The 13297-nt window shown below is 41.0% G+C and overlaps 1 gene segment (V, D, J or C); it reads left to right on the top strand.

Annotated features, from left to right (window-relative positions):
• Window positions 1–570: 570 nt before the first annotated feature.
• Window positions 571–9058, top strand: LOC130121205 (immunoglobulin lambda-1 light chain-like; the record flags this gene model as incomplete). The annotated part of the segment is given in 3 exon segments: window positions 571–698; window positions 7292–7323; window positions 8466–9058. Coding segments are annotated over 3 exon segments (480 nt in total), but the record flags the coding sequence as incomplete, so codon positions are not given.
• Window positions 9059–13297: the final 4239 nt, after the last annotated feature.

The following is a 13297-nucleotide window of genomic DNA, read 5'->3' on the forward strand; positions in this document are numbered from 1 at the left end:
AATGTGGACGTCACAGTCCAAGAAGGGCAAACTGTTGTACTTTACGTCTTCCCTTGTGAACTTGATGTTCTTGTCCACTGAGTTGATGTGTTTGGTAAACGCTTACACCTCTTATGTTTGGATTTTGACCCATGTGTCGTCCACATATCTGAACCAGTGGCTCGGAGGTGTTCCTCTGAAGAAGTTCAGTGCCCTGTGTTCTACCTCTTCCGTATATAAGTTGGCCACAATGGGAGATACCGGTGAGCCCATTGCACAGCCGTGTTTCTGTCTGTAAAACTGGCCCCTGAATTGGAAATATGTAGTGTTCAGGCAAAGGTCCAGTAGTTGGCAAATCTGGTCTGGGCTGAGGTTGGTCCTATTGTGGAGGGTGTTCTCACGTAGCAAACGTTGCCTCACAGTTTCCAAATCCTCCATGGTTGGGATGCAGGTGAATAACGGGGTCACGTCGTAGGATACCATGGTTTCATCCGGTTCCAGTTTTACGCCTTGGACCTTGTCCTCGAAATCAATGGAGTTTTGGATATGGTGAGGTGTTTCGTTCACTAAAGGGGTCAAGATGTTGGAACTCCATCGAGGTTTAGTGGCAGTGGGTCTGGGACTGACTTCACCCTGACCATCGGTGGAGACCAAGCTGAGTATACAGCAGTTTACTACTGTCAGAGTCTCCACAGTGTCAATAGTCAGGCTGTGTTCACATGGTGATAGAGAGCCGTACAAAAACCTCCCTCTGTTTCACAGTGACTGATCTGCCAGCTGGGACATACGGTAAGCTCTATAACAACAATGATAATAACAATAATAACAACAACAATAACAATTATAATAATATAATAATAAAAATCACAATAATAATAATGACAATAATATAACAATAATAATGACAATAAACAATAATAAACATAGTAATAATAATAATAGTAATAATAATAGTAATAACAATAATATTAATAATAATAATAAATATAGCCGCAAGCGGCGATTAATGGGGTCCAAGCAGTATTGCATTCGCCATGTGTCCGATCTGTTTCATATTTGGTACATGGCTTCTATGTGCCACAAATAATAAGCCTATCAAGTTTCATGAAGATTGGCTGTTCACACTAGCAGATATTAGCTGCTGAATTTTGATTGGCTGTTTGGCAGCCATTTTGGTAATCCAGCCAATCAGCACTTTAGGCAACGTAGCCAAATGGGTCCAAGTATAAGTATACCAAATCTCTGATTTTTTGATCAAGCGGTTTTTGAGATGTCGGATTACTTGGGTCGCCTGTGTCCTAGACGATTACCGTAATTTTTAAAATGTCGTAACACTTCCATTGCTTCAGAAACATGTGCCAGAGTTTCCAAAACTGGGCCAGACGGTGTCTGATTTCTTGCGTCCTAGCCGACTGCCGTAAAAAGAAAAAGTATGTCGTTATACCCAGGTGTCCAGGCGGGTGGTATGTAGAGCTGCAGCGCTTCCACACCAAATAAGTCAAAATAGCGGGCAAACTATATGACTGACATAGGTGGTCCCAATAGTAAAGTTGTTGAGCACATTGAGATGCATGGGTCGATTACGTTTTGTGTTGATCTGACTTATGCTGTGGGAGTTATGGCCTTTGAAGCACGACCCTTTGTTATAGCGCCACCATCTGGCTGACATGGGTGATTTGTAGTGCCAGAGTAGGGGGGACCGTATGAATCCACCTACCAAATTTGGTTGGTCTAGGACTTATGGTTGCTGAGCCTCAGACACATTTAGCTGAGAAACCGCGCCCAAACTAATACAAGTCAAAATGGCGGGCAAACTATATGGCTGACATATGTGGTCCCAATAACAAAGTTGTAGAGCACATTCAGATGCATAGGTCTGTGCAGTTTTGTGTTGATCTGACTTATGGTGTGGGAATTACGCATGACCCTTTGTTATAGCGCCACCATCTGGCTGACATAGGTGATTTGTGGTGACTGAGTAGTGGGGGGCCATAGGAATCCACGTACCAAAGTTGGTTGGTCTAGGACTTATGGTTGCTGAGCCTCACACACTTTTAGCGGAGAAAAATAATAATAATCCTAACAAATACAGTAGGGTTCCACCAGCTTCGCTGCTTGGACCCCTAATAATAATGTACAAATGTTCCTGTCATGAGTAATATTAGTATTGTGGCGGACACTAGGGGCTATGCCTCTCACCCAGCAGGACTGTTAGCTGGGGGCGTGGTTTACGTTCCCGGGGCTTGCTGGTGCAGGGTTGTTCCTGCTGCAGTTGGTTTTTGGAGTTGAGGAATAAACATCAAACTCGCCTTCGTCCGCTGTGTTTTTCCCCATCCTGCCACATTGGTGACCCCGAATTGAACGTGTTTGGAGCAGAAGAGGAGTGTGAATCCACTTCGGCCACGCCGCCCCAACTCTCACAGCCGGCCGTTCTCGCCGCGGCTGTGAAGCTCCCAGAGTTCTGGCAGAGCGACCCGGCTTCGTGGTTCCAGCATGTCGAGGCGCTGTTCCACCTGTGTGGAACCTCCGCGGACGACTCCAGATACTATTTGGTCGTCGCTGCGCTGGACCAGCAGTCCACACGCCGGGCCATGCAAACATCTTCTGCTCCGGAGGTACAGCCTATCTGCCGCAGTGAGGGCAGATAGAATCCTTTCCCCATCCGGTTTGGGCGACGGGACGGCTGTGGATCTCATGGACAATATGCTGTCGCTGCTAGGCTCAGACGAAGGTGGATTCCTTTTCCCGCACGTTTTCCTGCGCCAGCTTCCGTCTCCTGGGCGCGCGGCTTTGGCTAACTCCCCGTGTCTGGCTGCTGGTGACTGCCGAGGTTTGGCTGAGGAGGCCGATCGGGTCCTGCTGGCTACCAGACGGTTCTCTGTGCAGAGTGTGGCATCGGAGTCTCTCCAGCCGGCGTCGGAGGACGCGGACCCGGCAGTGGTGGCTGGAGTGACTGCCCGGAGACGGCGCGGGAGCGGCCTCTGTTTCTTCCACCGGCGGTTCGGCGGCAAGGCGAGGCGCTGCGTCCCTCCGTGCACGTTTGAGGCGCCGGGAAACTCCCGGGCAGCGCTCAGTAGCAGCTGTGGGCGCTGGCGGACGTAGTGAGCTGCTCTTCATTAAGGACACGATGTCAGGAAGACGGTTTCTGGTGGACTCAGGCTCGCAAAAGAGCCTACTCCCTCCTGCTAAGACAGACAGGTCGGCCGAAGGCGGCGGCCCACTGTTGAGTGCAGCTAACGGTTCGTCCATTGCGACGTTTGGCACAAGGTTGGTGACTGTTTGTTTCCACGGGCGCCATTTTGAGTGGGACTTTGTAGTGGCCGCCATTACTGTTCCTATTATCGGCGCGGATTTTCTGTGTGCTAATGGTCTGCTGGTTGATGCTGCAAACCGCCGTTTAATTGATGCTGTGTCTTTCGCCACTTTTCCGTGCGAGACAGGGGAGCGGGGCCGTTAACACACGCTAACTTTTTAGCATTAGGGGATGTTTTTCAACGTTTGCTGGCGGATTCTCCATCGGTGACTACACCTGCCTTTTCCACCGCGGTTACTAAACACGGGGTAGAACATTTCATTCCCACTCTGGGACCGCCAGTTTTTGCGCGCGCGCGGCGCCTCGACGTCTTATACCTTAGGTGGTCCTGCCATGTAGGCAGGACCACCTAAGGTATAAGACAACTAAGCTGCCTCTTAGACTGTGAAGTCCTACGATTAACAAAGTGCTGCTTGGACACCAGGAGGACAAATCAAATTCTGCTTAGGACCCCAACAAGACTTGAACAGGTCTTGTTCTCAGGTGACATGTCAGTAGCACCATATGAACCCGTTCCTTTTCTTCCATACGTGGTGTCAATTTATGGACCTTTTTCGATCTTCATCTTTGGTATTTCGGACATTTATGACAGATGCATCTTGAAAGGACACAGTTAAAACACAGGGAACTCTACACAGCATTTACAGTTGATGTGTAGGGATTCACAGAGGACATCTATTGCCTACAGGGGGCACACTACAGAGGACCATGCAGTCGGACAAAGGAAAAATGCAAAGTCTGAATGGACAAGAAAACGGAAATCCCTGTGGCGACTGGATCAACATTTTGGCCACAGGATGTCCATGGTGGACAATATGGCAAGCTGTTCCAGCTTTTAATGTCCTTTATTATCATCACCAATTCATTTTTTTACTTGTTAAAATATCCAATTTTCATATCAGAAATTGCATTTTAAGTAGTTATAATTAACTTTTAAGTAGTTGAAACACCAGTTGTTGATATAAGAGGTTCAGTTGTTGATGTCACACATTTCTTTTTTGATATCAACAATTATGTTCCAAATGTTGATATTGCAAAAAAAAAAAAAATATTTCAACGACTGGCACTTAAACTACTTAATAGCCCACTAATTTAAATTCCAGTTCTCACTGAAATGAATGGGGGAAAGTTGTAATCCTCAGTAGTTAGGATTTAATTTGATGTCAAGATTTGAATTGTTGATGTGCAAAATTACATTTTAACTTGTTAAAATATCATTTAGAATATAACTTTTGATAGACAGGATACTTAATTTAGAATATAACTTTTGATAGACAGGATAGTTAAAATATAATTTTTGATAGACAGGATAGCTAAAAGATAATTTAGAATATAACTTTTGATAGACAGGATAGTTAAAATATAATTTAGAATATAACTTTTGATAGGCAGGATAGTTAAAATATAATTTTTGATAGACAGGATAGCTAAAGGATAATTTAAAATATAACTTTTGATAGACAGGATACTTAAAATATCATTTAAAAGAAAACTTTTGATAGACAGGATAGTTAAAATATCATTTAGAATATGACTTTTGATAGACAGGATACTTAAAATATCATTTAAAATATAACTTTTTACAGACAGGATAGTTAAAATATAATTTAGACTATAACTTTTGATAGACAGGATAGTTAAAATATAATTTAGAATATAACTTTTGATATACAGGATAGTTAATTTAGAATATAACTTTTGATAGACAGGATAGTTAAAATATAATTTAGAATATAACTTTTGATAGACAGGATAGTTAAAATATCATTTAGAATATAACTTTTGCTAGACAGGATAGTTAAAATATCATTTAGAATATAACTTTTGATAGACAGGATACTTAAAATATCCTTTAAAATATAACTTTTGATAGACAGGATAGTTAAAATATCATTTAGAATATGACTTTTGATAGACAAGATAGTTAAAATTTAATTTAGAATATAACTTTGATAGACAGGATAGTTAAAATATCATTTAGAATATAACTTTTGATAGACAGGATAGTTAAAATATAATTTAGAATATAACTTTTGATAGGATAGTTAATTTAGAATATAACTTTTGATAGACAGGATAGTTAAAATATAATTTAGAATATAAGTTTTGATAGACAGGATAGTTAATTTAGAATATAACTTTTGATAGACAAGATAGTTAAAATAGAATTTAGAATATAACTTTTGATAGACAGGATACTTAAAATATCATTTAAAATATAACTTTTGATAGACAGGATAGTTAAAATATCATTTAGAATATAATTTTTGATAGACAGGATACTTAAAATATAATTTAAAATATAACTTTTGATAGACAGGATAGTTAAAATATCATTTAGAATATAACTTTTGATAGACGGGATAGTTAAAATATAATTTATTATATAACTTTTGATAGACAGGATAGTTAATTTAGAATATAACTTTTGATAGACAGGATAGTTAAAATATAATTTTTGATAAACAGGATAGTTAAAAGATAATTTAGAATCTAACTTTTGATAGACAGGATACTTAAAATATCATTTAAAATATAACTTTGGTAGACAGGATAGTTAAAATATCATTTAGAATATAACTTTTGATAGACAGGATAGTTAACATATCATTTATTATATAACTTTTGATAGACAGGATAGTTAATTTAGAATATAACTTTTGATAGACAGGATAGTTAAAAGATAACTTAAAATCTAACTTTTGATAGACAGGATACTTAAAATATCATTTAAAATATAACTTTGGTAGACAGGATAGTTAAAATATCATTTAGAATATGACTTTTGATAGACAGGATACTTAAAATATCATTTAAAATATAAATTTTGACAGACAGGATAGTTAAAATATCATTTAGAATATAACTTTTAATAGACAGGATAGTTAAAATATAATTTAGAATATAACGTTTGATAGACAGGATAGTTAATTTAGAATATAACTTTCGATAGACAGGATAGTTAAAATATCATTTAAAATATAACTTTTGATAGACAGGATAGTTAATTTAGAATATAACTTTTGATAGACAGGATAGTTAAAATATAATTTTTGATAGACAGGATAGTTAAAAGATAATTTAGAATATAACTGTTGATAGACAGGATACTTAAAATATCATTTAAAATATAACTTTTGATAGACAGGATACTTAAAATATCATTTAGAATATGACTTTTGATAGACAGGATAGTTAAAATATAATTTAGAATTTACCTTTGATAGACAGGATAGTTAAAATATCATTTAGAATATGACTTTTGATAGACAGGATAGTTAAAATATAATTTAGAATATAACGTTTGATAGACAGGATAGTTAATTTAGAATATAACTTTCGATAGACAGGATAGTTAAAATATCATTTAAAATATAACTTTTGATAGACAGGATAGTTAATTTAGAATATAACTTTTGATAGACAGGATAGTTAAAATATAATTTTTGATAGACAGGATAGTTAAAAGATAATTTAGAATATAACTGTTGATAGACAGGATACTTAAAATATCATTTAAAATATAACTTTTGATAGACAGGATACTTAAAATATCATTTAGAATATGACTTTTGATAGACAGGATAGTTAAAATATAATTTAGAATTTACCTTTGATAGACAGGATAGTTAAAATATCATTTAGAATATGACTTTTGATAGACAGGATAGTTAAAATATCATTTAGAATATAACTTTTGATAGACAGGATAGTTAAAATAGAATGTGGATATCATGAGTTTGGTATTTTGCCTGGATACTTGTGATGTACAGTGGGATTATAAGTAGGCTGGTTGTCATCCAGTTTCTGATAAGGAAATGGCTAAGTGGTGGAGCTGGAGTAAAAACAGAGGGGTTAAAAGCTAAAACTTCCTGCCATATACACTAATAAGGCTGAGCTGCGGCACGTGAGCGTGTTGAGCAGCAGCCATCGAGGTGTGTCAAGTGGAAAGGAGGTTTTTGTACGGCGTCTTAACCAGGCTCTATCACTGTGGTACACTTTTGGTGGCGGCACTGAGGTCATCGTCTCATGTAAGTGATTTCTCTTGTACATTTGTGTGTCCGTAGTCATTTTCTACATTAGCTGCTTCTCACAACGTGTTGCTACGTATGTCGAGTGTTGGTTTGGGAAAACAAAACTAGATTTTGATTTGTTTAATGATTCATTTGGAGTCAGTCGTGACATTTAACAGGACTCCAGGGTGGAAAGGCAGTGGCTGAATATTGTAAAGTAGTCCATGTTATTCTAACAACATCAGTATGCCGTAGCATCGTCACATAACTTGACATTACAGCTTTAGTCGACCATTGGTTAAAGCCTGAACAATGCTGTCAGTTTGGAAATCTTACAAGACAAACTGAAATCACAATCTTCAACACTGAGCTATTTATTCGACGTTTGGTCTCTAACCCGTGTATATTTTAGGTGTCTTGTATCAGTAAAAGCTGCAGAAATTGTTGCATGAGGATTGCACCGCAGCAGTGTAAATCAGCTGCAGGTACAACGGTGGTTAAATGAGCTTTACTCACACTGAACATGTTGAATAGAGGCTGCACAAAGTGTACAGTCCCATGTAAAGCCGTGTTTAACTTACACATTTATAATCTGCTAAATCACTGGCAGTCTGAGAAATGAGCTCATTCATATTCACTTTATGTGCCACACACATTCATATACGCACACCTGAAAACTGCTTTTAAAACTAATTTTATTGTAAACTTGCAGAATATTTAACTGGTGATTTACAGCCTATGGCATATTGTTTATTTCATCCTTTATTTACTGTTAAGGTTGTAAAAAGTCATGTAAATTGTGAGTATTAGTTTAGTTTGTTGCCTTTAGTTACACACAGACAGGGCACATTGATACACATTTGTGTAAATGTGGCAGTTTAGCAGCATCACACATTTTCAACTGTGGTCCTGCAGGTACAGTAGAGACGGCAGATTAAAGGAAACACACATAGACTACTGTACAAATAGATTATGAAAACACACTGCACACATAAACACATGGAAACAAAGACTACAACATGACACACTGATGCTGCATGTGCTTATTCACACAGCACAGTAGCATTAACATGGTCCTGGTGAGTAGTGGTGATGCTGCAGTGCTCTCAGTAACACATAGTTCAGCAAGTCGGTGTATTCAGTTGTGTCTCTCTTTACAGCGGGGGTCTCAGTCAAACCCACCCTCTCCCTGCTCCCCCCCTCTTCTGAGGAGTTGTCCAAGGGCTCGGCCACGCTGTCCTGTCTGCTGAGCAGCTACTCCCCAAAAGGAGCGCTGGTGACTTGGCAGAAGGATGGGAGGGAGGTGACGGCGGGCGTCCTGACGGGACAAGAGGTGTGGAGCAGCACTGGGTACAGCCGCAGCAGCATCCTGACCCTCAGCAAAGCCAGCTGGGATGAAGGAGACCTCTACACCTGCTTGGTGGCCCATGATGGCCGCAGGCAGTCCACCGAGCTCAGGAGGACACAGTGCAGCGGCTAGAGAAACGCCCCCTACTGGCTGGAAGCAACCTTCCCTCAAATGCATGGGTTTATAAAAAGAGATGAATAAAAATGAGGCAGGAATGTGAACACAAAAGCCCCCTTGCAGTTTCTAACATGTGTGTGCTTAGGTGTGTTGTAGTTAAGTGTGTAGGGGTGAGTTTGGGGAGAGGGGCACTTTGGTTAAGTTCATCTGTTGCTTCTACTGTTGGTTTCTGTTGCTGAATGTATTCCTGCTTGTCTGCTGCTCAGAAGTTAATAAAGTTTTTGTCAAATGATCCAGTTTTGTATTTGTTGGTTTGTCATGAATTTACAAACTGTGGCACCAGCTAAAGCTGAAATAAAAACCCTTTAAATAATTTACAAATCCTGGCCAGCCCACAGCAGACAGGCCTGTAATGTGGGTTTATAATCTGCTGTAGTAACAAGATAGGGACTCTAACCTGCGCTGTAGAGAGTTCATCCCAGTAATGACAATACAGTGAGATGAGCGTTTACACTTGTGTCATAGCTGACATGTTTATCCAGAGTGCCTCACTATGAGTACAGCCCTGACCAACTAGTCCCATCAGCATGTGCTCACCATATATACCCACAAGCCCTTGCTGGAGTTGGAAACAAGAGAAGTGCAGCAGCAAAAGTCCTGAAGGGAAGCTAATACTTCAGAGCAGCAGCAGCAGCAGCAGGACTAGGTTGGTCTGGAAAACACAATTAGAAATGGACTGGGACATTACAGAGCACATATTGTTGACCATGAGCTGAAACAGAAGGGTTAGAAACCTGGTGTAGAGTCCCTCTGAGACGTGGACATGTGTTGACAGGGCTTATTCTGGCCCCGGCAGGGAGCAGTGAAGCTTGACTATGCAAACCACAGGGTGGAGGCAGCACACCACCCATTTGAGGAAGTCCCACAAGTCCTTCCTGTAGTCTACAGCAGAGTTTGCATATGGAGCATGAAACAAACACCTTCTGAAGTGCATCTCTATTCTTGGACCGGGGGAACCAGTGAACCTCGACTATGGAAATTACAGCTTTCAGACACGTTTCACCAAAGAACTGAGAAGTTTATTTCCAACCTGATATAAAATCCTGTTTGGGAGAGAAACAAACAGTTGGCAGGTGCTAATTGTTTGGTGTGTGTGAGGTTTAGAGCGGAGCATCTGTAAAAGTGTTGTCCTTCTGTCAGACAGACTTAAACTGTCCTTTAAAATGAGCTTGACCCGCTTAAATGTTGAGCAGCTTTTCTAACAGAGCTCTTATTTCAGATGGTCTTATGGTGATCCAGTAATAAACCAGTTTATCATCTTGCTGTGCTCTTGCTCCTGCTCATCTGTCATGTGACAAAGGAACATGTCTCTTCTAAGGTCTCTCTATATAATCTGACAGCAGTCAAAACCAGGAAGTGCTGAGTATGTACATTACACACTAATATTCCCCACCAGCTGGCCATCATATTGACTTTCAGTCCTCTTATGAAATAACCGCCACTATTGAAATAATCCACCTGCTGTGATGTCATCTGGTAGACTATTGGTGATATTTCACTCTGAAGGTTCACCTGAGCAGGAAATGGTATTCTCCTTGGTAGAAGTATGAAAGTCCCAGGACATGTGTTAACCCTTTTAACTGTAAATGTGTGTGTATTAACAATGTGCTGCAACATGGCTGAGTAATGCAATGACAGTAAAACCCACTGCTGTAACTGTGGATAAGAGACTGATATAGACAGTCAGCAGCCTGCACCCGGACCACTCAGACAGTAGGACACACATTCATGTGTATTACTACTACCACTACCACTACCACTACCACTACCACTACCACTGCTACTGCTACTGCTACTGCTACTGCTACTACTGCTACTGCTACTGTTACTACTGCTACTGCTACTACTACTACTACTACTACTACTAGTAGTAGTAGTACAACTGCTACTATCACTACTACTACTGTTACCGGCCTAGACCTAGGGGAATCTGGGTGGTAGCAAGGATCCACAGACTGTGGGTACTGTGGACCGGTGAGGTGAGCTGGGTAGATGAACTGTGGATCATAGAAGAGAAACGCATGATTCCATGTTCACTCCAGCTTGAACCAGTTTATTCTGAGCTGCTTAGGAAGCTGGGAGTAGCTTGACTCCGGGGATCCACAGAAGCGCTACAGCGCCCTCTACTGGCTTGGTGGAGAAACACCCTTACTGCATTGCAATTACGTATCTAAGTTAGATCTAAATATAAAAATAGGGGTGGGGGTATAGTTTTTAAGATAAACTTTTCATTGAGGCTATTTTCAACCCCTTACACTACCACTACCACTACTACTGCTACTGCTACTGCTACTACCACTACTACCACTAGTACTACCACTACTACCACCACTACTACCACTACTACTGCTACTACTACCACTACTACCACTACTACTTCTACTACTGCTACTACCACTAATACTACGACTACTGCTACTGGTACTACCACTACTACTACTACTACTACTACTACTGCTACTACCACTACTACTACTACTACTACTACTGCTACTGCTACCACCACTACTACTACTACTACTGCTACTACCACTACTACCAATACTACCACTACTAATACCACTACTGCTACTACCACTACTACTACTACCACTACTACTACTACTACTATTATCTTCAGCTGCTCCCGTTAGGGGGCGCCACAGCGGATCATCTGTTTCCATTTCTTCCTGTCCTCTACATCTTCCTCTGTCACACCAGCCACCTGCATGTCCTCCCTCACCCCATCCATAAACCTCCTCTTTGGCCTTCCTCTTCTCCTCTTCCCTGGCAGCTCCATATTCAGCATCCTTCTCCCAGTATACCCAGCATCTCTCCTCCACACATGTCCAAGCCATCTCAATCTTGTCTCTGTTAGAAGACTAGACTAATACTTTATGTCTATCTCTGCGCAGATGAAGTGGATTATTAAACCGTTATAAAGAATCGTACTGACTACCGAACTTCTGCTGGAGGGAAAAAATGCAGCCTTCGTTTATTCGGTAGTTTTGGGAGAAGAAGAAAAATGAACAGCGTCTCAGTGACGTAATCAATCCGCGCATGCAAGCGCAACACCGCCCACTTGTGGACAAACAAAGTCGTAAACAAAATAATAGTACACAGTAACACATAGTCATACAAATACGTTGGTGTCATATCTCAACACTCCCACTTATGAATCATGTGCTTACTGTATACATTTTCTTATTCATAGAACAAAAATAAAAATAAAACTTGGTATAACCCATACCACTCACATTTCACACACCAAACATTGCCTTAGCAAATGTCTTCAGTTTTACCTTGGATGCGGGCTTCGTCATTACATCCGCAACCATTTCGTCTGTAGGGCAATACACCAATGACATCCTTTCCTTTGACTCCTTGGAGTACACACAATGGTCTGATTGGTTTTGTGTAAAACCATCACCTGTCAAACACTCGTGTAACAGTAAATTCCAATTGCGGCCAGACTGCTTGAGGCCGTAGATTGACTTCTCTAGTTTACACACTAGTTTTTCTCCCTTCTCAATATAACCCTTAGGTTGTTCTATGTATATGTCATAGTCTATGGGGGCATGAAGATAGGCCGTCTTTACATCCATCTGGTGTAAAATCAAGTCATACTGAGCCGCCTTCTGTAGAAGCACTCGAACACTTGTTAGGTTGGCTGTCGGCGAAAATGTCTCCCCATAATCCACCCCAGCTCTCTGGCTATATCCCTTTGCTACAAATCTAGCCTTGTACTTGTCGTGTCCGTCTATATCTGTCTTTATCGAATACACCCACCTTCCTCCCACTGTTTTCTTGCCCTCTGGCAATTTCGTAAGGGTGAATGTTTTGTTGTCTCTTAGAGACTCCATTTCCTCGTCCATTGCCCTGGACCACTTTTCTGATTCTGGCGATTCCATGGCCTCTTTAAAGGTCAGAGGGACACCGCACACTGCCCTGTATGCATAATCTATAGTAGTGAGTGAGCTGTCATCACTGTCGCCCTGACTATAGTCAATCAGGTATCTCGGAGGGTTGCATTCCCTTTGGGGGTACCTCCCACTGGCTGAGGCTTGTGATGTCACCCTTGGGTGCTCCTCGTCATCATCCTCGGGTGCTGACTGTGTACCGTCAGTCTGTACTCTAGGCTGAGTTGCAGCTGTCTCAACAGACTTTCTCTCTCTTACCCAGTCTTCTGGGTGCAGACCTGGTGTCTGAGTATAATTTTCACTAGTTGCCTTGTGTATAAACTTAACTAGTCTGTGTTTCTGTACTTTCTCTTGGTCAGGGTAGTAGACTAGGTAGGCCGGGCTGTTCTTGTCATGTCCTACAAAACGCCCCCTCTCACATCTAGAATCTAACTTTCCCTTGTCCTGCTGGTAAGCATAGCATTCTGTCCCGAACTTTTGCATTCTAGGCATGTTGCACTTTTTACCTGTCATTGCCGTGTATGGCGTAGTGCCTGTGTGCTTGTTGAAGCATCTGTTTCTGGTGTGG

Source organism: Lampris incognitus, chromosome 11 (genome assembly GCF_029633865.1).
Source record: "Lampris incognitus isolate fLamInc1 chromosome 11, fLamInc1.hap2, whole genome shotgun sequence".
NCBI classification, from domain to species: Eukaryota; Metazoa; Chordata; class Actinopteri; order Lampriformes; family Lampridae; genus Lampris; species Lampris incognitus.